General features: G+C 43.9%; 2 protein-coding genes and 1 long non-coding RNA gene across 4 annotated transcripts in view; 2 read left to right on the top strand and 1 right to left on the bottom strand.

Annotated features, from left to right (window-relative positions):
- LOC146208451 (uncharacterized) overlaps positions 1-23,336 on the bottom strand; it is a 138,407-nt gene that overhangs the window by 45,674 nt on the left and 69,397 nt on the right. The window lies entirely within an intron of this gene.
- Positions 2,227-6,856, top strand: LOC146208454 (uncharacterized). The gene is made up of 4 exons (XM_084597185.1): positions 2,227-2,272; positions 4,491-4,555; positions 5,550-5,631; positions 6,849-6,856. The coding sequence occupies exons 1-4, from the start codon at positions 2,227-2,229 to the stop codon at positions 6,854-6,856; spliced, it is 201 nt and encodes a 66-aa protein (XP_084453311.1).
- Positions 17,053-23,120, top strand: LOC146208455 (uncharacterized). The gene is made up of 4 exons (XM_084587279.1): positions 17,053-17,389; positions 18,057-18,163; positions 21,429-21,510; positions 22,999-23,120. Exons 1-4 carry the CDS (start codon positions 17,269-17,271, stop codon positions 23,004-23,006), a joined length of 318 nt encoding a protein of 105 aa, XP_084443405.1. The 5' UTR covers positions 17,053-17,268; the 3' UTR covers positions 23,007-23,120.

The raw sequence follows: 23,336 nt of genomic DNA on the forward strand, positions 1-23,336 counted from the left end.
CTGCGCGTGGGGCACGAGGCTGGTACATTCAGACATATACAGATGTTTCTCAATATGCAAAATCTGTGTTCTGCAAATGTTACCCGTGGTGGTCGCGCTATTTGGCCATCTATTTCACATGTTGCAGGAGCTGAAGTCTGTTTCTAGTACTTCTGGTTCACCCGTTGGGGATATAATGGACACAAGGGCTTTCCCTGACCTCGTCCTCTGCTCCTGTGTAGTTAAATGTCTGAAAGGTGGGTGCTCGGTTCCCACCCTAAGTTAAGTCAAATAACCTGCGTCATCATGTTTCTTGACTAATGCTGTCGTTCTGCTTTTAAAATAGAGCTCATAACATTGCTTCCACTAATTAGCGGAACCAATCTTGGTTCCGATACACCTAGTACTTGCGGTAAAATTGTCCACGCCGGTCACCGTAACTGAACATATTGTTACATGCTGAGTAAGCAAAGGGGGGGGGGGGGGGGTGAAGGGGGTTACAGAGAGATCAATCAAAGCAGGATCGCGACAAAGCTCCCAAACGTCCTTGTGCGCTTGCTGTTCTTTTTCCTTCCCGACCCGTTCAACCGTTCATCTTCTTGCGTGGATGTTCTGCGAAGACATGTAACAATATGTTCTAGGACTGTGAAAAAATCTATAGTTCATTCTTTGCATCGGAGGGCTACAAATGTGGAAGCAGAGAGGCAGTTTGGTGTAGTTGGTGATATCTAGGGAAGTCTATGATCCCCTACTACCGATATCTGCCTACGCTGCTGTACGCACACAGGACCTGTGACCTGCGTATACGCGGTTTTCCTTTGGTAGCGCGCAAAAAACGTTCCGTACTATGTACAATTCTGGTCGTCGTCACTCATACGTGATAGCCCATAAGGCGTTCTGGGTCAAGGCTTCCAGCTCGGCCAGTGCTTCTCGCCGCATGGCACGTGTTAACGATTAGCGCTACTTGGAAAAAAATCAGGAATAAATACATCACATAAAAGCGAGGCCACACATGATGATATCGCTGAGTATCGCTAGCTAGCGGCCGAAGCTGATGCCGTTTCAGGACTCCAGACCTGCAATAAATGTAATGACTACATGTCGTGATTGCAGTATATGAACACTGCACATCTTGACAGATCATTAGTAGTGAGGAATCATTATTGGAGTAAATTATTGCAGCACGTCTAGACGGATTATCAGTGCGGTTTTCTCGATCACCCATACAGGTATGGCTTGAATCATACTGACTATCATGAAGTAGGCGTCGAAGATGTTGCCCTCTGAAGAGCCGTCTGATTTGCATTAGCAGCAATCTTGCTCTTACTCCCTCTGTCTTTCTGTTGCATAATATCAAAGCAGTACATAATGACACTTCATTGCCGGTATGACCACAAAAGAACATTTTCCCGTGGTTACGGTTCGTCCCCCAAGTGGGGAAACATCAGAGCAACACCTTATATTTATTTCGAAATCCCTGCAAGTTCAATCAACATAAACATGACTGTCTCAGAAAGTTCTCTTCTCTTTTCAATTTATTGACTAGAAAATTTGGAGAAAAAAAAAACTTAAAAAAAAATGATTTCACAAGCCTCATTCGGGTCTGCCTAACGCAGAATTATTTTCTCAATAAAAACAATATGGTGAGGGCAGCACGCAAGGCAAATGAAAGAGCGTGGGGAAGGGGCGCGTATTACGCACATGAACCGACCGATTGCAAAGAAACATTGAAAAGTGCTTTGCATACAGAGAATAATGACGACGGGTAGCGGCTATAGGAAGATTGAAGAATGCAACCGTTCTTTGAGAGTTGTAACCAGGCAGCAATGTTTGCTGCAGAACAGCAGCAGGACAACACAGAACTTGTTCTCGGTCGCTTGGCTCCCGCCGCGGATTTATTTCAGGCGAGGAGTTCAATGCCACGCTGTGTCGCTACGTCGGCCAAGCCACTACACGTGCTCATTTCTTGTTCATTGGGGCCATTACCTTGGAAAAACCCTTCTAGACGCCGTCGCGGTTTCCTTGTATGTAAGTGACTGCAACCAAAAAGGAACCGTCGAAACATCACAAGGATCGATCGGATGTTGCCCTTTTGCCCTTTTCTTATGCTTTGTTTTGAGACACGTGGGGTTCTGTAGGCGTTGCTGGTCGTGCTGTAGACATGGTAAGGGGACGGTCGGTGCGTGCAATAAAAACTCCGCGATTCGCACATTGCTTTTTCACTCCCTAAGTGACCGAGGACCAGCCATGAAGAACATTGCATTGGTACTAGTTGTGATCCTGCTGTCTACAGGTGAGTGCTGCTCGAATGCCTACAGATGACAGAACTGAGTTCGCGTATCCTGCTTTAAAATCTCATAAAGAACGACACTGCTGAATGTTTAAAAAACGTTAATTGTGCGCTGACTGTCATAGTATGGCATCATAGTACGCTGACTGTCATAGTATCGCTAGTTTATAGAAACGACGGCTTACTGCGTGCGAAATAAATGCCAAAAAAGCCCAGAAGTTCTGTTGCCAAACGCTGTAAGCTATTTTTGTTTTTCATGTAGGGTGCTGTTGCTTACAGCGATGATTGTACGTACATACATTTTGTGTAGTTGGTCTACCCTTTCTTGCATAAGTTTCAGTGAATACAGAAAGAATAAGGTAACATATAAATATTTTAAATGCTGCCACCAACGGGCACATTACTTAGGAAGTGATTTTGTTTAGTTTATAGAAAGTCCGAAATTTTGAAAAAACCTGTCCCGATAAATCAGTCACTGCTATAAGCGCCTGCGTCGCGTCAGGTTTTACTTTCATTTTTTTTTCTAATTATTTTCCAGCTACACCTGCCTATTTTAGATACCGCAGTGCTACACCTGTGACTCAACTCACTAGAAAATAGCACAAAGACGTGTTTTCGCGTTGTGGAGGTGGGCAGGACGCCATCCTTTTTCTTTGTTCTTATATATCTCGAGATGCAGGAGAGCCGCCTGCTACGGAAATCTCGCCCCCGTCAACATGTGACTGGCACTGTCGGTGGTTAGTATGAAGTATTGCTGATATAAGGACCGACGAGTGACAGACCGCTAATACTCCAGTCAGAGGGCGCGGAAACGCGACGCGACCCATCGCAGTCAGCATGTAAAAAAAATCTAGTTTCTACCCTCATAGAGTTGTCTGTCGCTGTTGAAAGCGCGAGATCAAACTCTACGGGAATTTTAGAAGCACATCATCAAAAATTGGAGGTTGCCATTTAAAGAGCTTGCTCCTCCTGCATTGACTGAATGTCAAAGAGGGTTTCAATATTTTGCGCTTGCTGCTTGGATTAATATTATTTTCTTGTATTATATAATTATAATATAATATTGTAATAGTATAATTATAGTATTACTTTATATTATTCTTATAATATTACAATTTTATAGTAATATATATCTGCAATATTATTTTAAAGGCGTTCTTGAGCTGCAACGTGCGAACATGTTGATAGCTATGTAACTGAAAATGAACTTTACAGAATGAAGAGTGCATTTCAAAGAAATTTGAGCGCTATTACTATGTGCTGCTCTACCCTGAGTAAAGTCCTAAAACCCACGCAAGAACCGCAGCTACGCCTTGCACTTTTTGCTTTCTTTTACGGGAGCTAGAAGTGCAGAGAGACACTCAAAAATAGGAAAATAACAGCTGGTTAAATTGGTGCCTTTCGTGCTAAGCGCCCTATATTCATGGTTTCAGTTCTGCAGAGTAATGCAGAGTCTAAGGACCTCCGAAGGCATTTATGAGTCTTTTGAAGTATCTCAAACATGGGTTAAAAATAAAACGCGGACTCTATTTAGATCCTAGCACTAAATACCCAGTGATTATCTGAACGGACGATAATACAGTACGCTGCGTAATTATGCCCGACCAGTGGAAGAGAAACTCCGCCTGGGGAAGTCAACAAAGAGAATTTAATTATGAATGCATTTTGTGCTTTCTACCCCAACAGCGTTCACTACACTGACTACACCGAATGTGCAATTGAAACATCGCACAATAAAGCAACCACTGCATCACCGGAGAGCCCTCCACTTTAAGTGTCGGTGTAGTTGTAAAACACAACAATTTTTCTGTGGCTATGCATGAACTTTATGAAGGCCGCCACCCGAATGAATTGTGTGGCGGAGCTAAACCCTTAATCGAAAGCACACTAATCGCTACGTGAGGGTGAGTAACGCCGATATGAGCCCTGTTTTTCTAACAGCCTTTTAACAGAAATATTACTGCGAGCATAATTCAAACCGTGTTTCAATTATTCGAGAAATATTCCCGAGGTTCAATACAAATTCCATTCGCTTCCAACAGAATTAAAGAAACACTGTTTGATTTCTTCGAATGTTCTAATAGAATGATATTCGATTAGCTAATCCAATGTTTTGAGCAATCGCAAGCTCCTTGTAGGAACACAGATGTGCAAAACGCATTGGCGGTGCGAGTTAAATAAATGCGTCTTGTTAATAACAGAACATAATACGCATTTTCAGCTGTGCTAGCGGACGCCCAAGGACTCGGCGGAGGATTTCGGAGGCCAGGTGGACGGAGGTGTGGAGTAGGTACTTTTCTTTGACTCCTCTCGCTATGTAACAAAAATGCTTGTGCGTGTTGACATATTTAAATGAAAGTGGAAGGATTTCGTGTAATTGTGTGAAGTGACGCAAAATCTGACTTCTTATTGGACAGTAGAAATATGCATACGTACAAGCGACTAAAAGCATTGTTAGTTCGCGCTTACAAGCAGCTGCCATCACAAGTCATAAGCGAAAAATAGAGCAGTTATTAGTGTCACTCAAGCATTATAACTGTCCTTATTTGGTTGCGTTATGCGTATATTACACCGCATTTCTTCATCAACAATATAATATTATGAAAAGTAAGTGATAGCGATTTAAACATCTCGGAAAACGTTTCCAACTACACAAACTATGGCAGCATTCGCCACGGTTTAGGCGTGTTCTGCGCACCTTCGATTTATATGTAAGTCGTGATATCGCTCTTCTATCCCTCTATTGCCGAATTCGTCACGAAACCATTATTGATACGAAATAAATTAGTAGCAAGCGTCAAGTAAATATTTGACGAGCAGTGCGTTTTCGCGACAGATAATGAATATTTGTTCTATTATGTGCTCTTATTGCTCACCGATATCAAATTATTTTCACAGCAGCTCCGAAAAATACAGGCTTCACAGTGGAGTTAAGTGAGAAACTGACACCTTCTTCATCTGATACTCGCGGAGTGAATTTACACGAAAACCTCGAATAATCTAACCCGGACTGCATTGTGACGAACAAGTGCGCTCAAAGTTTTTACCACTGAAATTTTGAAAACCATGATGGTCCACCAAATTTTAGCCTAATCATACTTTGGAGTTATTGTGTATCTTATAGTTAATGATACGGTGGAACAGCCAGTGAACAGAAGCGGTTTGCGACAGAGTCAATGGTAAGAGTTAGTATAAAAAGGGAGGGGCGCTGAAAAAAATAGCGTGCCAAAAAGAAGTGTTTCACAGCGCAACACTGTTTTTTTTTTGTTTCCTTTGACAGAACGTTTTCTGCCGTCCAGGACAACGCTGTGTTTATGAGCGTGTCGTGTGCATCAGAGCTCCATGCCCGCCTATTCCTATATGTAAGTGATTTCTCACCAGTAGTCGTTTAACAACTTGTAACATATATTTCTTTGAAAGTTTCGGTCTTTTCCGGTTTTGGTAGTATATTGAAATTACTGCTCCGAGCCAGACATGGGGAATAAAAAAGACCTCATACAAGAAGTCGCCTTATAACATAGACAGCGCAGTTATGTTTAAGTTTACTAAACTCGCACAGCCCACCGGCATTCTCACATTTAGCCTGTATCGCAATGCAGCTCCCGCGACCGCGATTACATAGAGACACTTATGAATAGCATCCAGAATCAATATTTCACTTACATATCGCAGGGACATAATATCAGCGGACATAAAATAAATAACTTGACATATTTACTGTAGCAAATTTGCTTTAACGAGTACTATTTAATTAGAATTTGTTTTGGCGTTTGAAACAAGTCACAAAGCAAACGGCTATCAAATTTATCACTGCAGCGGTATAAGAACGTCAGAGAAAGCGGACGTTTATGAATTTAACCGTGCTCCTGGCAGGCACAGCTTAAAGTTCGCATGAAAATATGCATTCGTCGAACGTGTACAACAACGCACGCTTCCTAAAGTATTCAGGAGACTGGATGCAAGCGCAATGAGCGCGAATAAAAATTAGAAGCCTAGTAGAAGCGAATGAGTTGGCTGCCTTCGGAGAGCTCAACTAGGTGGCCAGGCTTTGCTGGGATAACATCATGAAGCGTAAGAAAATTCTCCGGCAATTACTTATTTTTGTGCTATACCGACTTCAGAACCGTCATGCGCATGAGGCAGGCCATGTGTCGAGATATCAGGACAGAGTCCAGGCGTGTTTACGGTCCCTTAATGCAATGCCAGCGGTATAGATTGCGATGGTAAGCGTAATGCAAGTCTCGGAAGTAAATGTACCATCTGAAGGGTCCGGGGTTATCTGAACGCACGAGACAGTAAACAGATTCGGTTGTGCTGACTTAATGAGGCTTCCCCAGCGTATCTCTTTGAGTAAGCAACAAAGTGCATTACGCAGCGAGCCCTCCTCCCCTTGCTTTTGCTGATAATACATTCACCATGGTTAAACAAATCTTATCTAAATTTGCGTGCACACACATACCAAAACATGAAAGCTGCATACATGCATTGAGCCGAGATACTGCTCACCCCAACGCACATGTAGACCTTGATTATCGCTTTTCACTCTGCCACTGACTCATAAATGCGGGCTTCTTTGCAGGCGTCTGAAAAAGTACTTCTGTAAGTGCTTCCTTCACCATCGAATCTCAGTTGCATCAACCTGTCACCTGTTTCAATAAACTCTGCAAAAAAGGCCTGACTGTGAAGCTCTCTGGCCGGGGAATACAGCACGCATTCTAAAGGTGCGATCTACTACTTCACAATGGAATACCATCGCAGCTGAAGCAGCTGAAGAGCGACAGAATGGACACCTAATAAAGATAATAAAGCGTGCCACAAAGGGTGTGTGAAATGTACGTCCGCATTCTGTTACTGCTCGTTCCACACTCTATGAGTAACACCAAGATGTCCTTTAGCCGTTAGAATAAAGATCGCTGGGATTTCTGCTATTCCTGGTCCACGTTAACATCTTTAATGTAATGCAAGCACTAAATTTGTTGCGGATCATGACGTTCTTTGTAACTCCATCTAAGGTCATGAAGACGTCGTGAAAGCTACAAATACGACATCGACTCAATTGTATCATAAAGTAAAAAGTCGTACATGCAGCTTAATCTTTGCAAATTAAAACTCACGTCAGCCCCTCGTCAACACACCCCTGCCTTATTGCATAGATACAATTTTCACCATCATTGTCAAAAAGATCTTAGCAACACCTAGACGTCACCAGCGTCGTGGTTTGTCCCCACCTAATCAATCTCCTGTCAGGCCTCACTCACTCTTGGTAAGTGTATTTACTAGAATGTTGGCTGCCCTCAATTCTAGCTGAAGCCCAAAGTTAAACGCCTAAAAAAAAAACTCGATCTTCATGTAATGTACAATGATAAAAAAAAATAACTAAACTGAAACAACAAGTACTACAAAATGGAAAGGACAATCGCTAGGCATAAATCTGCCTCGCTTATTCGTGATCGCTGTCGCTGGTCTACCTGCCAAACTCCCGTTCAGAAAGTACATGGTCTCCCATTCCATCAAATGCCCTCGAGATGCGGGACTTACTGAACAAGTGTCTGACCACGGATTACGAGATGCCATCAAAGGCTGTACAAATCCAGATACTCCTTGGCAACGCAGACTTCATGTGGTCTGTTGGAGTTAGAAAAACATCGATTTGAGCTATATAGAGCATTATCGCTCCAGCAAAGACGAACACGAAAGAAACGACGTAAGAAACGCGCCACTTGAGAAATGCCACAATAGAGCCAACGAAAACGAAAAAAAAAAAAGAACAATGAATCGCCACTTGTCCATGGTTGTGTTTGTCTTTATAGGCTCTATTGTTTCCTCTGTGTTCGGGTTAGTTCGCGCATTTCGTTGAACCACTCTACATAAAGCACCATAAAGTTTTTTTTTTACTAACTAGAGGGAAAGCTGGGGGCGCTGCACTTCAGCCACCATGGTCGCGCTAAGAATCATGGGCCGGTGCCCTACTTGATGCGGGACAGTCGGTTTTTCTGGGATGCATGGAGTGGCGTTACTATGATGTTTTTTTCCATCATAATAATAATCTCGAGGTGCGTACATAAACCGCAAAAGCCATAGTAGCGAAGGCACAAAAGCAGGCATCGCCAAAAAAAGGTTTCTGTTTCCCGAAATTCCCCTAAAAGATTTCTTAAATAATTCCGCAACCATAAATATTTCCAAAACGTTTCTTACCTCTTAAAGTGTGCCTATTAAGTACGAAATATTGGTATTTGTGCTGCTCAAAACTAAGCCGATAGGAGAAAGAACCATCGCTTATATTGGATAAAACTTACACTGACATGCTGTTTCTCTCCATTTTTTAAATTTATAGTCACAATATTGAATGATAGGACATTATTTACGGTAGAACAACGTTTATCTTTGCATTAGTTTTGGCCAAAAGTTTTAGTTCTGCACTCGGTAGCTCTCCGGCCCATGATGCTTTGAGCGCCCATGGTGGCTGAACCGGTCGTCTGGAAACTCTATGTAAACTCACATAGATGGCAGCAGAACTTTCCCTCTAGGTAAGAGTAAGAAACTCTATGTATCGCACCAATCACTTCTCTGCTTAGTTCATTTATTTTGTACTAGCGTAAAATCACGGCACCTTTTACGCACTTCAAACACAAACTTCCAGAACATGGAACTTATTTCTCCACTTGAGCGCAAACGCAAACAGCAGCTTAGAGAAAGCGTTTATTGGGGTTTAGCTGTGGTTAACCCTAGTTGAATTGCGAAAGCAACTGTGCAAGCTTCTTTTGCCTGTTACATTATTCCCCTGCCACGCCCTATCAGTGTAAGGGGCTACATTATTGGGGACACTTATGCTCATCCTTTAAGATATGACGCGAGAGCGTAAGCTACCAGCCCACATATAAAGTCATGCTTCAACCAAGCCGTATAAACGGGCTTTCGTGTCGTAGGGGTAACGAGAATGCAAACGATTCTGGCAGGCTGATTCTGATATAGCCCTCCCATATGAAAGGAGTGACACGAGTTAGTAGCTCCTGCCCGTGGCATAGGGGTAACGCGAATTCAAATGTCATGGCAAACTGACCTTTTTATGATACCGTAGCTACGCCTCTTCACGACGCAGCTGCGGCTATCTGGGGTCTTCAAAACCTACCCCAGTTTTGCTTTCGCTACAAAAGAAAATTTACTATAAGAAGTTATCATTTGCTGAGTTTTTGAAACATTTACACAATGACAGCTTGATGAGATGACGACCTGCCGAATTTTTCACTTCCAGCGGCTGTACTTCCAAAAAATCCCACGCCGAAGATGTCCGCCACTGCAGATGGCGACACAAGTTGCTCCCATCTCAAGGTCCTCCCGCGATGTACGTGTCAGCTGGTTTGTGACCATCCAAGCCACGTGAACTGCAGTTCCGCTTAATCAGGCACGATTAGCACATCTCCGCCGACAACAGATGGAGACTATTACCAGTGTAATAGTTTTCGTAGCCGCAGTTATAGCCTTGGTAAGCAAGGTTTGATATGAGGTATACGGATGGGATGGCTTAGTGCCAAGATTTGTTTTGCTGTTTTTTCGGTTTATTTTTGTTTCCATGTAGAGCCGAAAACGTTCAACATGGTTTATTTTCTTCTGTCAGCGCTGTCGTAAAAATATGAAGCCGCACAAAATACAGTTCATGAGTGCGTGTTGTTGGGCTAGTTGGTAATACCGTCTTTGCCAAAAGTCCGGTGACCAAACGCAACCGAGCAGGCGTGGGGGCGAGCGGCAGTGCGGTGGTCGTTGTTTGTAGCGCAGCTCTCCGGTGGCGTGGGTAAAGGGGATGACGTAAGACTTCTTCCTTGTTATCATTCTTGGGACTATAAAATGTAAGCAGGTATACCATGTGCGGCTCCGATTTCGTGTTTTTACACTTAGAGTGTTGTGCTGCTGAGGGAGGGCGCTCCGTATAGCAAACCTCACTATACGCTCATTTTTGACTGGCGACGTGACCCATACGCATGTTTCAGAACACTTTGTGCGTTTAGTATCAATATACGCTTATGTATTTGAAACTAGCTAGAAAATACGCACTATTCTGTCGTGTGGAGTATTACAGCACAGTAAGATAAGGTACGGTTCTCGAAAAACCGGTTTGTTTTTTACGACGATTTCTCCGATTCCTCTAGTTTTCGGCTGCGACGCTTCATGTAGCTGGAGGAAAGAGAAAAAAGAGCAAATATTTCTGCTATTTCAGGCGCGGCGGTTGCTACTCTCAGAATAAGGTGAATCCGCCAATGCAGCATTTGCGGCCGCTTGCTAACGTAGAAGCCTGTAATGCTTTAACGATTTAACGCCAAAGTGAATGAGAAAATGGTAGTAACGATTTAAACTGCCGCAGAGGTATTTGGCATTGGAGCGAATGCGCGATGAAAATGCTCTTTTATGCATGATCACGCAAGGAGTATCTTCTATTATGAAGGTAGCCTGTTTTCTTGTCGCCTTGAACCTGCCGTTGAACTATTATGTTGCGGCCAGGGACTTTATAGTAACAGCGGGAAGCCTCAACTTCCAAACGTGACATTGCGGGGCAGTTGAAGGTTGCATCCTGCATTTTATTTGACGAGTCATTGAAGGTGCAATTCTGCTAGCGCGCCCCGCACCATCAATCAACTGGCTCGGTGACAGCGAGCAACATAAAGTTATATCTCAGTCATAATGCCACGTGTCCGGTTTCATGCTCCTTTCGAGAACATATTGCAGTTAGGTTCGGAAAATGTTTCCGTAACGGAACGGCTGCACGTGTTGTGAAGTTGAGGGGTGTATGTTCGAGTTTTAACAGCGTCTTGTTTCACGCATTATGAAAAAGAGTGATACGATAAAATTCAGTTCAGTTCAGTCGTTCAATCGTGTCCGACTCTTCGTGACCCTATGGACCATGTCACGCCACGCTTTCCGGTCTTACCAATGCGAATTGCATTACTCACTTGAGTACGTTACCAAATGACGCAGAGTACATACAGTACGCAGTAGCAGGGGTGCTTGAAACGGCTGGCGATCTTGCTTCCTTTTTACTCTTCTCCAGCTTAACGAATCGGCACAGAAGCCAGGTCTCGATCAAAAAAGAGGACTGGAAACCGCAGGCAATAGCGCATAGAAATTTGGGCAGTCGTTCCTCGTCTTACTTTCTCAATAATGAAAAAAAGAAGCAAAAGAAGTATAAGTCTAATCGTTGCAGTTACAGGGGCTGCGTATTGTAAATAACGCAGCTTCACAGCACCAGCAAAAAAGGAGCGCTGAGCGAGTTATGCTACGCGGAGAGCCCCTCATCACTAGCGCAACGCTCCGAAACCGCCAAATCCGAAGCCACACGCCAAACCTCGCTTATCTTTAATCATTCTGCAAAGGAGAGGGAGGGAGAACGCTTAAGTCAACCAGCTTACACTCGCAGTCGGTGATCAGAGCCCCGAGAGCTCGATGGTAGCATCGCCTCTCGGCCCCGCACCTGCTCCGCTGGCCGGCGTGGCTGCAGGGTTACTTCTGACAAAGACGCGGTTTTTTGTACAGAGGAAGTATTCGAGAATGCTTGGTCAAAAGAAAGCCCAGGCTCATACGGCGATTGACAAGACCTATTGACGCTGACAAGTGCTTGTCAATCGTGGCATCGATCACTTGTACGTTTTTCACCAAGTATTTCAGCTAAGTACTTCTATAATACGCATAATTACTGCTAGCTTCGGGATCGTATGCAAGGGAATTGACTCTGACATGATTACATGTACAGCGTGTGACACAGATGTGGAAGACTGACAAGTTGCAATGCGAAAGCATTTCGTGTGGTAGACACAAGCAGCTAGGAAAGGCTGCTAATTACAGCAATATTTAATTGAAGGATGTGATAATAATTATTGAAAGAATATATGGCAACGAAGCTAGATGATTTTTTAATGTAATCCTGAAGAGATCTGTAATATCCTACTTCTATATAAGCAACAGCCAGCTAGCGATCAAATATATATATAGGTTAGGTAACAATTTCCGCCTAAATCGAAGAGGTACTTCGGTCTGTTGAAGAATTTATAATCTTATTTTTATTTTTTGTTTTCTGCAGCAGTAACTTGTGCAGTTGTGCATTAGTGAATGTTGCGGCGAATTTTTTTCGGTGGGTGCTTTAGAAGCAAGAAAGTACAGGATATTTGTATGTATATCTTTTTAGTGTGTGTAAAAGAACCGCGTGCTTAAAGGTCCACGGAAACGGCCCCAAGAAACCACTGATAAACGTGTTCAATGTGTAGAACACATCCTTTTGAGCATTAACGCAAAGTATAACTCCTTGGAACAAAGCAAGCGATTTATTATTAATTTTTAAAAACAGCGTTTTTTGAAATTCGCGGGCAGAGGAAATGTCACTTGGCGGTGTCGCATGGAACTGTTTCCTAATCCCGTGACGTCACGGGTCGGTTGACTGGCAAGGCTTGCTAGAAGCTGCCATTCGCTGCGGTCACTGCAACCATGACGTCACGAACACACTTCCGGTAGCTGTGAAAGTCGTCTGCTCGTGCGCTGCTCGAACTCTGTGCGGGCTGTTACAGCTCGCCGCCCTTATCGGTTAGGTGGCCATTGCCCATTAAGTGCAACAACCGAAGCGACGCAGGGATCGGCAGAACGAAGCTGCATTTACAAATATCTTATTTATATAACGTGGTTTCAGGAGTATCGGAGTGTCGTCCGACGAGGCGTCAACAGCACGGTCAAGCACCGCACGATGGCAGCACCTCCTTGACCGCCGTAAACATCGCCGCTGTGGGCTGTGGCCCCTCCTCCCGCATACCGTTCGCGAACCACACGGCGGATCGTTAGCACCGATGTCCGAAATAAAGCGTGCTAAAATTTGTTGGCGTCTGGAATACTGAGCCGAATATCAAGTACGAAGCCATCGCGAGGATCTCTGACCAGCAGCAAATCGCTGGTAAGAGCGATAGCCGTGATACAAGCTAGTTTCTGCTCAAGCCAGCTGCCGCTGGTGCATTTCGGCTGATCCGATCTGCTCGTACTAGCTCTGCGATTAATGCGTCGGCAGAGTTAATCCTATAATTATTTTAATATGGCAGGATAGGAATCACTATAAGGCAGTTTCATAAGTAGACGATTTACGACAGCGTTGATCATGTTCCAAATCGTCGACCGCCGCGGCTTCGAAGCGAAACAATAGGCCTAGCGACGACTAGGGACGGTCACGCACGGCGCCGGCGTTCGCCGCGCTCGCACGTTCCACCCCCGCGGTAATTGTGTAACGTACCTCAGCCTGCTCGCGGCATCCCGTGCTGCAAGCGTTGCAAACTCGTGTACTTTCATAGCTAAGGCCGCGTATTTTTCGGCGTTCTGCTCAGCAACAAGCCGTTCAAACGATACTGTAGGCACAAGGCTTCAGTACGCAGTCGCTGCGCTGTCGGCCGTAATTGAAGACGTCGGGCGGCACCATAATCTATACATCGATCTTTAAACGTGATACAGTGGGCAAATGAATAACTTTGTGAAGCAGACCCGCTCGTACGTTTCGCGCACTCGGGCGCCGACGAGTAGCTTCCGTCAACAGACGCCGTCATAACCTCGGTTAACGACGCAAACCGAGGTCGTCAAGCTGGTTCGCGGTAACCGCGGTTAGTGGTGCAACCATGGTTTGGTCCGCCGTGTAACATAGGATAACCACGGGTTCGCGGTTACACTAACCGTCGCTGCGCGAACTGGCGAACTCCTCAGGCGTGTGCGAGCGAGGACGGGTTGGCGCGAGTACGCCAGCGAGCGAGCGCGCGGCAACCGGAAGTTCGTCGAAGTGACGTATGTCTGGGCGGAGCTTTGAACTTGCTTGTATTCTTTGTTTTTTTATGGCTCCCTTCGGCGTACGAGTTGAGGGGGAAAATTGGAAGGGTCATTTTTAATCGCCGATATCTCTGGTGTTGCAGAAGCTAGATCGAAAATTTTTGCGGGAGAATGATGGGCGGTTCAATAACTATCAGTGTTATGGCGTTGTTTACCCTTCTTGGTGACCCCTTTCTGGGGACCTTTAACAACGTTGCAGTGAGGGGTGGAAAACCCAGTCAACCAGTTGCTAATGCAGCCTTCAGTTGATAGAGGTACAAATAGAGGTGTACTAGGAACAATGATGGTGACGATGAACTTGCTGAGGTCAGTTCTGCTACATATTATGTTTATTGTTTTGAGCGCGCTCTCAACTGCATTGCTTTTCCCGTTGGCAGATTATCAGCAAATATGGGTAACCTCAGACTTCAGCTATGTAACTCGGCTTCCAAGGAAACTAAAATTGAAGAAGCCTACTCCACACTACCTTCCTACAGTTGGGAAAGGTGCGTAGTGCACATTCGGGACATGTTTGGTTCCGATATCGAAGGAATCGGTCCCTCGTAGGAATACCTCTACTTGGGAGAGGTAAAAGCTGCTGATCCGGGTCGCGAAAGTGAAATCCCTATAAGAGTAGGATTGGACTGGAGCACATTCAGGTAGAGTGCTGTCATATCATGAATGACAGGTTACCACTATCCTTCAAGACGACAGCATAACTGTCTTACGAGCATTCACATACGGAGCCGGAACATGGGTGCTAACGAAATACGATCAACTAAAATTCAGGGCCATGTAAACAGTTACAGGAACTAAAATTGTGGGTGCTGCATTGATAAGTCGAAACCCTATTTTAAAAAACTAGAAATAACGCACGAGCAAATCGCATCCCATCAGTCCTAGCTTGCACTAAACCGAATCTATAGGTTGTCCTAAAATGACGCTTCTCCTCTCCCTTTCATTCAGCGCATGGTGGCGCACAAGAAAAAATGAAGAAAAAAAAAAAGCTTCGACGGTGCCCCAGCGCCCCGTAACGCCCGTGTAATTTGGGAGCGTCCAATGTGTAAGAGCCCCCAACAAGCCCCGATGACACCATTACAGATGTTTGCGCGTGGAGATGTTTGCGCGCGTGTCGTGTTACCCTAATAGGTTCCGAGCAGTTACCAAGCGCACATTTTCATATTTATTTGCAAATTATAGCCTGCACGCAAAAATTATAAATATAACTGGAACATTAACGACAAACTATGAATTTTTTGCATTAGAATATGACAGCAAATACCATTTTAGGGGTCCTTTAAGAGCCGAGAAGCCTGCCGAATGAGTCTGAGAATCGTGGTCGGTTGAGCTGAGTTTTTCATCTTGCAAGCCCAAGCTATCGACATTCTGGAATAAATCAAGAACAAATTGGTATGTACACGTCATGTTGTGCCGAGCGAGGTTAACCGATGTTCTATGATGGTGACGGGCTGGATTACAGGGGACGTCAGGCGTAACAGGCGTGCCAGAATATTAAGTGACGAGATATGATGGGCACGAAAAGGATGTCGCTGGCACAAAACCGAGTTAATTGGCGATATTTGGAAGAGACCTTTGCCATGCAGTCGATGTAGCGAGGCTGGCAGTGGTGATGATGATGACGATAATCATGGTGATGGTCGCTCGCAGAGGTTTGCGGCTGGCAAATAAAGTATAGTTTCTAATGAACTCCTCTTTGTGTGAGATTGCAAAAAACGCTGGAGCAAAACCTCCAGTGCAGGAGGTGAACAACTATTTGATACTAAAGCTATGAAAACGAAGGTTAGTAATATTTAGTAGGATTATCGACCCTTGCTATATTTTCATGCCGCAAAAACTAGTTCTTGCTTTTATGCTGAGTGTGGAAACCTTGAAATGTAGAGATCAGGGAACCCTAAGTGAGAGCCGAAGCAAACCAAACTTTCTGTGAACGAAGTCTCGACTTGCGGACTGCGAATGCCCCCTCTACGGAAGCCTCAAACAGAGCTATAATCCCTCAGAATCGATTCCACATTGGACGCGGCTCCTATCCTAAACCAAAATCTCATACCAATCTCCCAACATCTTAATACTGTTTTTCCACATTCCACCCGGCCTCCTTTTTGTTTTCAGGGCAGACTGTACAAAAGTCGGTCCGGACACTCTAATAGATATTGTCACTTTGCTTTCCGACTTTTCTTATTTTTTCGCTTATAATTTCTCCTATGGCTGCACCTGAAAACAAGACTGCTGGCGTGGACACACTCATTGACGACAGCTTTTCGCTTAAACATGTGATGCCTGAGCAGTACAAGCAGAGGTTTGATATTTTTTCAACTTTTTTTAGGGTCCGCCGAGAAATAGAAGCTGTTTAAAGCACCACATAAAGCGGTTTCAAGAAATAACAAACACAAAACACTTCTGTCGTTCTCTCGTCCATTGGTGCTTTCGCCGCAAGATAGCGTTTGCTCACGTTCACTCAAGCTCACTGATATGGATTATGATGAAACTGTAAAATAAAAGTATCTAAACGAATATCAAAAACGAAATGGCATAGGAATCTGATGAGTGGCATAAGTGACTGATACGATTGCCGTAGGTAAGGTTACCAGAAAATATGACGCATTATTGGACTTCAAGGAGGTGTTTTTGCTGTCTCCTAGGATCCTATGAAATCAAGTTTATCTGTTAATTCAAGCTGTGGACGGCTGTGCAAAAGTGACGGCATAACACTTTACACCAGATTGGTTTTGGCGTATACGTTGCAGTTAAAAAAAGAAAACATGGTGGTGTGCTAATAATAAAGAAAATGTAGTGCTTTCTTCGGGTCAAGAAGGAAACATTTTATCTATCCAGGAAAGTTCGCTTTCACACAGTAATGCATAAAATCACAAAAACAGGAAAGGCGGCGCTCAGTAGCAAGGAATGCCGCCGGCAGAGATAGGCAGACTTCCAGAGATAATTTTTTATTGCAGCTGACGCACGTGTAGGCACAAGGCAGTTTGCAGTGCAGTAAGCCAGGACAACTACACCGTACAACCAGACTGCTACTGTGGGATTCCCTCTCACACTGCCAGCTATTTTCCCTGATGCAACGCTCGTTAAACTGACATAAAAACAAATATGCTCTTAAAGACTGCAGTCTTTCTTTTAAACTTCAGCAAGAGCTTTTCTGAAGCTTCAAGCCAATGCCTGGACGACGTGATAAAAACTCCTCGAGTCCTCGCTTCTTCTTCCAGTGTCCTGGTGTGGCCAACGCAACAATGAAGTTCTCAGCCTTGCTATTAGCTGTATTCGTGCTGTCTGCAGGTGAGTAGTACACAGGGAATAGACATGCGGCATATACCTCTCGAATGAACGAAAGCTGCATGTCGGCTATGCTTGCACTATGCTTAAATGTCACCTCCGCAACAGACATTGCTCATGGTTACAGCAGAAATATTGGTAGTGATTTTAATAGAAAGCCTTCGGATTAAGCTGCGTAAAACTTGATTAAGCTAGGAGAAAAATGTTAACGCTGACGACTATTCTGAAACTAAATTATTGCCTTCGCATTCCATGTATGTGTGCATGGTTCTGAAGATGTGCGAATTCATTAGATAAATTATTTAGCCACATCGTCGTTTTAAAAGGCTAACGCTAAGCTAAATTCTTTGTTATATAAGCTTCTAAGAGAATGGTTGAAAAGAAGTAGAAGTGACTGCCACAAACCAGAGCAATGTTAAGGCGTCAACATAGACGTACACGGCAGAAGGGACACATTTCATCAGAAGATAACGTTTTAGGCTGCAGCAGTTCAGATTGTGTGCTTGTTTTATAACCAATGTAGCTGTTCAGCATATGACCACAACCTTTAAAGCAAATAATCTTGACTCTTCACGAGAAGACAAAGGAAAACTTCACAGCAACTGTAACTTAATGAGGAAATGTACGCTGTAAATCTGACCATGAGTGATGAAAGCTTTCATTTTTGCAGCGGTTGGGGTAGAAGCCCAGTTGTTCTTTCGAGCGGGCGGGTTTCAAGCAGCCAGATATCCGGGAGGCAGCCTGTATCCCCGGCCCATTGGGAAACCTCCGTGTGGAGTAAGTTCAAAGTTACATGTTCTTTTGTGTTAAACCATTTCATGTCAAAAAATTTGTATTTACTAAGTAGGTGGTCAGTTGGCATTATATATCAAACGATTGAGTGCGGTTGTCTCCTTTTATTTCACTGCTTTCTATTGATCTACTTTACTTTGATCGCAAAGTAATAATTTTAGAGCGAAAATACTACTTGTCTAGTGCTCCGCCGGGGTGGCGCTGTGGTTACGGCACTTGATATGCTGTTCCCAAGAATGCGGAATCGAATCCCGGCTTCGGCGGCCGCTTTTCGATGGAGGCGAAAAGCAATGTAGTGCACGTTAAAGGACCCCAGGTGGTCAAAATTTCTGAAGCCCTCCACTACGGTGTCTCTCATAGCCTGAGTTGTTTTGGGACGTTAAATCCCACAAACCACAACCTCTAGCATGATGAATTTACAGATTTCCTGATTACGGGTTCCGTCTGCCTCACCGAGTGCTGCTATGGCAATAATCAAGTCTCGCTTTGCTATACATGGTTATATTACGATGTGCTGTCAGTAGGGGCCTGACTCTCTGAGCACCATGACCAAGGTCAAGGTCAGATCTAATTAGGCCTAATTAACAGAAATTAGGCTTGTGCGATGCAGAGATTAGGAATTGTAGTTTGAATCTGTGTTAACATAGATTGACGTCATTATCCCTTTAGAAAGCTACTGGATGGTTTTTGGTTTAGCTACTCTCAGTAGGCTTAACTAAGCATATTTGGTGAGAAAGTGTTTCTTCATTTCGCACGTCAAACTTTCGCTCCGGCTGTGGCTTAACAACTCATCTTCTTTGCTTTAGCTCACGCACACACCTCCAATTTCAGTTCTTACCTGCGAATTTATAAGGCTGTTCTTCAGATGATTTCAATGGCGACTGCTTGCAACTGACTAGGGTGACACTGCCGTTTTCCCGTTTACGTTAGCTGGGCTTTCTGGATGCGCCCTCTCCTTGGACGTTTCCAATGACGCTGGCGGGACAGCGCACTCTGGGATGCCGTAGTGATATGTTTTCGATTTTTTTTTTGCACCAGCGTGCGCCGGTGCTCAGGAAGGAGAAGAGGAGCATGAATTTTCATGGCCGGTAACTTCGGTTTTTAAGAAGCTCCCCTAACGCTGACGCTATCGGCAATAAAAATTATGCTCCTCCTCATCCTCTTTAACACAGCCCAAAAATTTTTTGCGTAGAGTAAAGAGCTGATGAAATATCAATTTTTGTAAAGAGTTCATTCGATTTTAGTAAGTACTTTTTTACTGTCATTTTACTGCTGCGGTAATTCAGTGGCTACGGTGCTCGACTGCTGATTTCGAGGACGGGGGTTCGATCCCAGCAGTGGCATCCGTTCTTCTGCAAAGTAGAAAAGCAATGCGCTTTTGTTCTTTACGTTTGATTTCCTGTTGAAGAACCTCTGGTCGCAGAAATTTCTAGAGCCTCCACTAAGGCGTCCCTCACAGCCTGGGTCACATTGGGACGCCCACTAAAACCAGATCATACCTTTACTGCGTTCCCTACAAGATACAAAAGAGTCCTGATGCGCCATACGCAATGTTTAATTGGCCTGAAACCAGGGCGTGATTTATAGCAGCCGCACATATGAAGTAAACTGGGGTGTTCTTTGTGATAACCATGCGCAAACCATCACGAAGGATTAATGTTTATGCTCGAAAACCTATGAACATCCTCCAGCTGTGGCCGCCGAAATTGTCACCTCCGGAAGGACGATATGTTTTGAGAACAGCTTTTGCAAGTCTTCTTTTCTGCTACGGAAGCTATTCTTCGTAACCAATGAAATCGAAAAGGGCTTTCAATTAAAAGGTATTGATCATAAGAGTGTTTCTTTATTTTGCTTCAATATCATAAGGAAATTTATGACACTATCATGTCAGAAGAGCAAGGTAACAGTCGGCGTGCCTTTTTCGCGTACCCCTTGTGCGATCGGTACATTTAATTAAGAGCTGGCGAATGTTATCATGACTAGAAGGTAGGCACTTATGATGCCTAAGTATAATTCAAAAGAGCGAACCGACAATTGTTACAAACCTTCACAAGACGGGTTTGGAGGTAGCCTACGCGTGTCTTAAACATTTGAATTTCACTTTTCAAGCTTTATTCAAACACCCTCAGGCGGTGAGAAAGGAAAAGGAACGGCCCGCATATACTCATATACTAAAGTTCACACACTGGTTGCTGCGATACTAAAGGTAGGGGCGGTCTGTCTCAATGAAAATGGCGCAGATGCCTGCGCGCCTATCCAGAACGGTGTAATATATGGTGGAAACACAATCCTGTGCGTGTTATCGGGATTGGTCCAGGTAAGCGTACCATTCGTAGTGCTGCAAACAGCTTATGAAACGGGGCGTTGTCGCCCGTAGGTTCAAGTAACACTTTTACGGCGACATCTGACAATGGCGAGGAAGCCAAGGAAACCTGCGTGTGTTCGCCAGCCCCTTCCATGACATTGGGCGGGGATAGGCATAAAGAGAAAAGTGTTATGAAAATAGCTGACAAAAAAGCACGTTATTGTCCTATTCACGGTTAACATCGCCGCTGCGTCTGAGAAGGTGAGTCATATGTAGCGAAATAAGGAAGAGAGAAGGTTTCTGCAGCTTAGTGGAAGCTCCGGATTGATTTCTACAACCTATGCTTTATTATATATGCACAAAAAAATCTCAGAGCGCGCATGTTCCCTACGTTGCTTTTTGCTACGCAGCCACTGTCAACGAGGAATTATTCAGGGTCAACATGCTCACCAATCGAACATCGAATGTAGCGCTGCCATTGAAGCTTAAGACATTTATTACACATATATAACAATATATACACCTATACCACCTATATCACCTATATATTACGATAAAAAAGCAACTTTTAAGACGGCTTCTTTGAAATTTGATTTCTCTACTTCATAAAGCTACTTATATAAATCTCATAATAAACTTTGAAACTACGTACCAATAAGTATTGCTAAAATGGCTTCGTATATTTTGCTCTAAGCGTAGAGCAGCAAGGCAGTTTCCGCTTGTTACTTCGGAGCACAGGGAAGAAACCAAGAATTAGTTCTGTCTTTTCAAGAAATATCAGAAAGGCGGAGCTAGTGTGTAGTTGCTACTACTTCTAAGGGTAAGTGTTTGAATTCGGCTTATAGATATAGACTGCAGATAATGATCTCTGAGCCAAGAGAAGTGGGATATGTAGATCACACCGAATGCAGTCAACAATCAGCATTTGTTTCTTTTGTTTCTTAGGGGCGCTTCTGCCGACCCGGGCAATCTTGCATCAGGCATCAATTTCAATGCTTCGGGCCTCCCTGCCCTCCCGCTTACCAATGTAAGTATAAAATACAATAGACAAAGAGCCAAAGAGTTCTAGCATCCTTTGCGTGTCTAGCAGATTATACTTTTTACATATTTCTTTCTTGCTTTAATTTTATATTGCGATGTTTGAATCCCCATGCACTGCTTCCTAAACATGAAACGCGTGAAATACCACTTGCCAGAAACTAGCCCGTCAACCGCGAGCACTTGATATTTTTAAAGACAGGTGGACTTCAAAAAAAAAAAAAAAAAAAAAAAAACAGAACAGAACAGGAAAAGCACAAATATTCGTTATCAGAACGGTGTTATGCTCAAAAAAGATACATGGTTTTGCTATAATGAAAACCTTATACGTCCCACCAGAAATAAATGTGTTTAGGGGTATAAAGGTGTATAAGATTAAATTAAAGGTGGATTCTGATGCATATATGGTGGAATTGGTTGAATAAAGTTGGATTACAGTAGATTAAGCGGGTGTTCTGGAGGAACACATTACATGACATGAGGCCTGTACTTTCGCCTCCACACAGCATATGAAGAAAGTTACATGCCTGTCATAATTTTATTTTTTCATCTACCTCACAAAATATCGATGTTCCATGCCAATGTGCCATGGTGGTGCAGTGGTTAGGACTCTCGATTACTATGCCCCAGGATACGGGATCAAATCCTGGGGAGCGACGGCCGCTTTTCGGTGGAGGCGAAATGCAAGGCGTCCGTCTGCTGTGTGATATCAGTGCACGTTACAGACCCTCAAGTGGTCAAAATTTCCGGAGCCCTCCACTGCGGCGTCTCTCATAGCTTGAGTCGCTTTGGGACAATTAACCTCAAAAACCTAACCTAACCTAGAACACAAATGTATATTAATTGCAGTGAACAAGTCATTGAGGCCTCGGCGGCCGCTTTTCGATGGAGGCGAAAAGCAAGGCGCCCGTGTGCTGTGCGATGTCAGTGCACGTTAAAGAACCCCAGGTGGTCGAAATTTCCGGAGTCCTCCACTACGGCGTCTCTCATAGCCTGAGTTGCTTTGGGACGTTAAACCCCACAAACCAAACCAAACCAAACAAGTCATTGACAGCTTCCTTCGAGCCTTGGGGCTGGAATAAACCCTTCCATTTCACAAGAACAGAAGTAAGCTGTAGTAGTCAATTAGGATCCCTGACAAAAGCGATGCGCAGTAAAAATTGTTCAGACGTCTCATTAAACTTCAAGTTCTCTCTAACTAAAGTGCATTCAAAAAACCTGGTTGACTAACATGCCGCTATATGCACACTAAAAAGCGGCATCTTTCCCAAAAGAAACCTTGAAATGCTCCATGGTGAGCATTTTCACTGGTAAGGACATTTGTGCAACATTTTCTGCAGAAAAAAAAAGAGAACTTTCATAAAATGAACATATATAATATGTGAACATGTCTCAAATAAAAGAATGTACTCAATTTCACATATACAGCTCGGACTAGTACCAATTCACAACAAAGATTTAATTTGTTTTGTTTCAGGTGCCTGAACGAAGCATGCGAAGCGAGAGCAGCGTCATTTCATCAAAGCCTGCCCCACAAGCGTTGTTGTTGTTTTCTCAAGAATAAAATATATGCATTGCCACTAATTCGTTAATAATCGCCGTGATGCCGTTGTACCTTCCGTTGCTATCAGAGGCTCTCAGAGTCCATATTTTAAGACTGCTCACTTATTTTGCGTAGCTCAAAAGGAGTTCTTATGTTTAGTGGTCTGAAATTATACATGTTTTTGACTGTCTCGACTGCCTTGCTCTAAAGGCTAAATTCATATTACGCTCCACAAAGTGTATGCTTTCGAATCGCTGCTAAACTTCTCGTGG

This window comes from Amblyomma maculatum, chromosome 1 (genome assembly GCF_055883805.1).
Source record: "Amblyomma maculatum isolate TAMU_Amacu chromosome 1, ASM5588380v1, whole genome shotgun sequence".
NCBI classification, from domain to species: Eukaryota; Metazoa; Arthropoda; class Arachnida; order Ixodida; family Ixodidae; genus Amblyomma; species Amblyomma maculatum.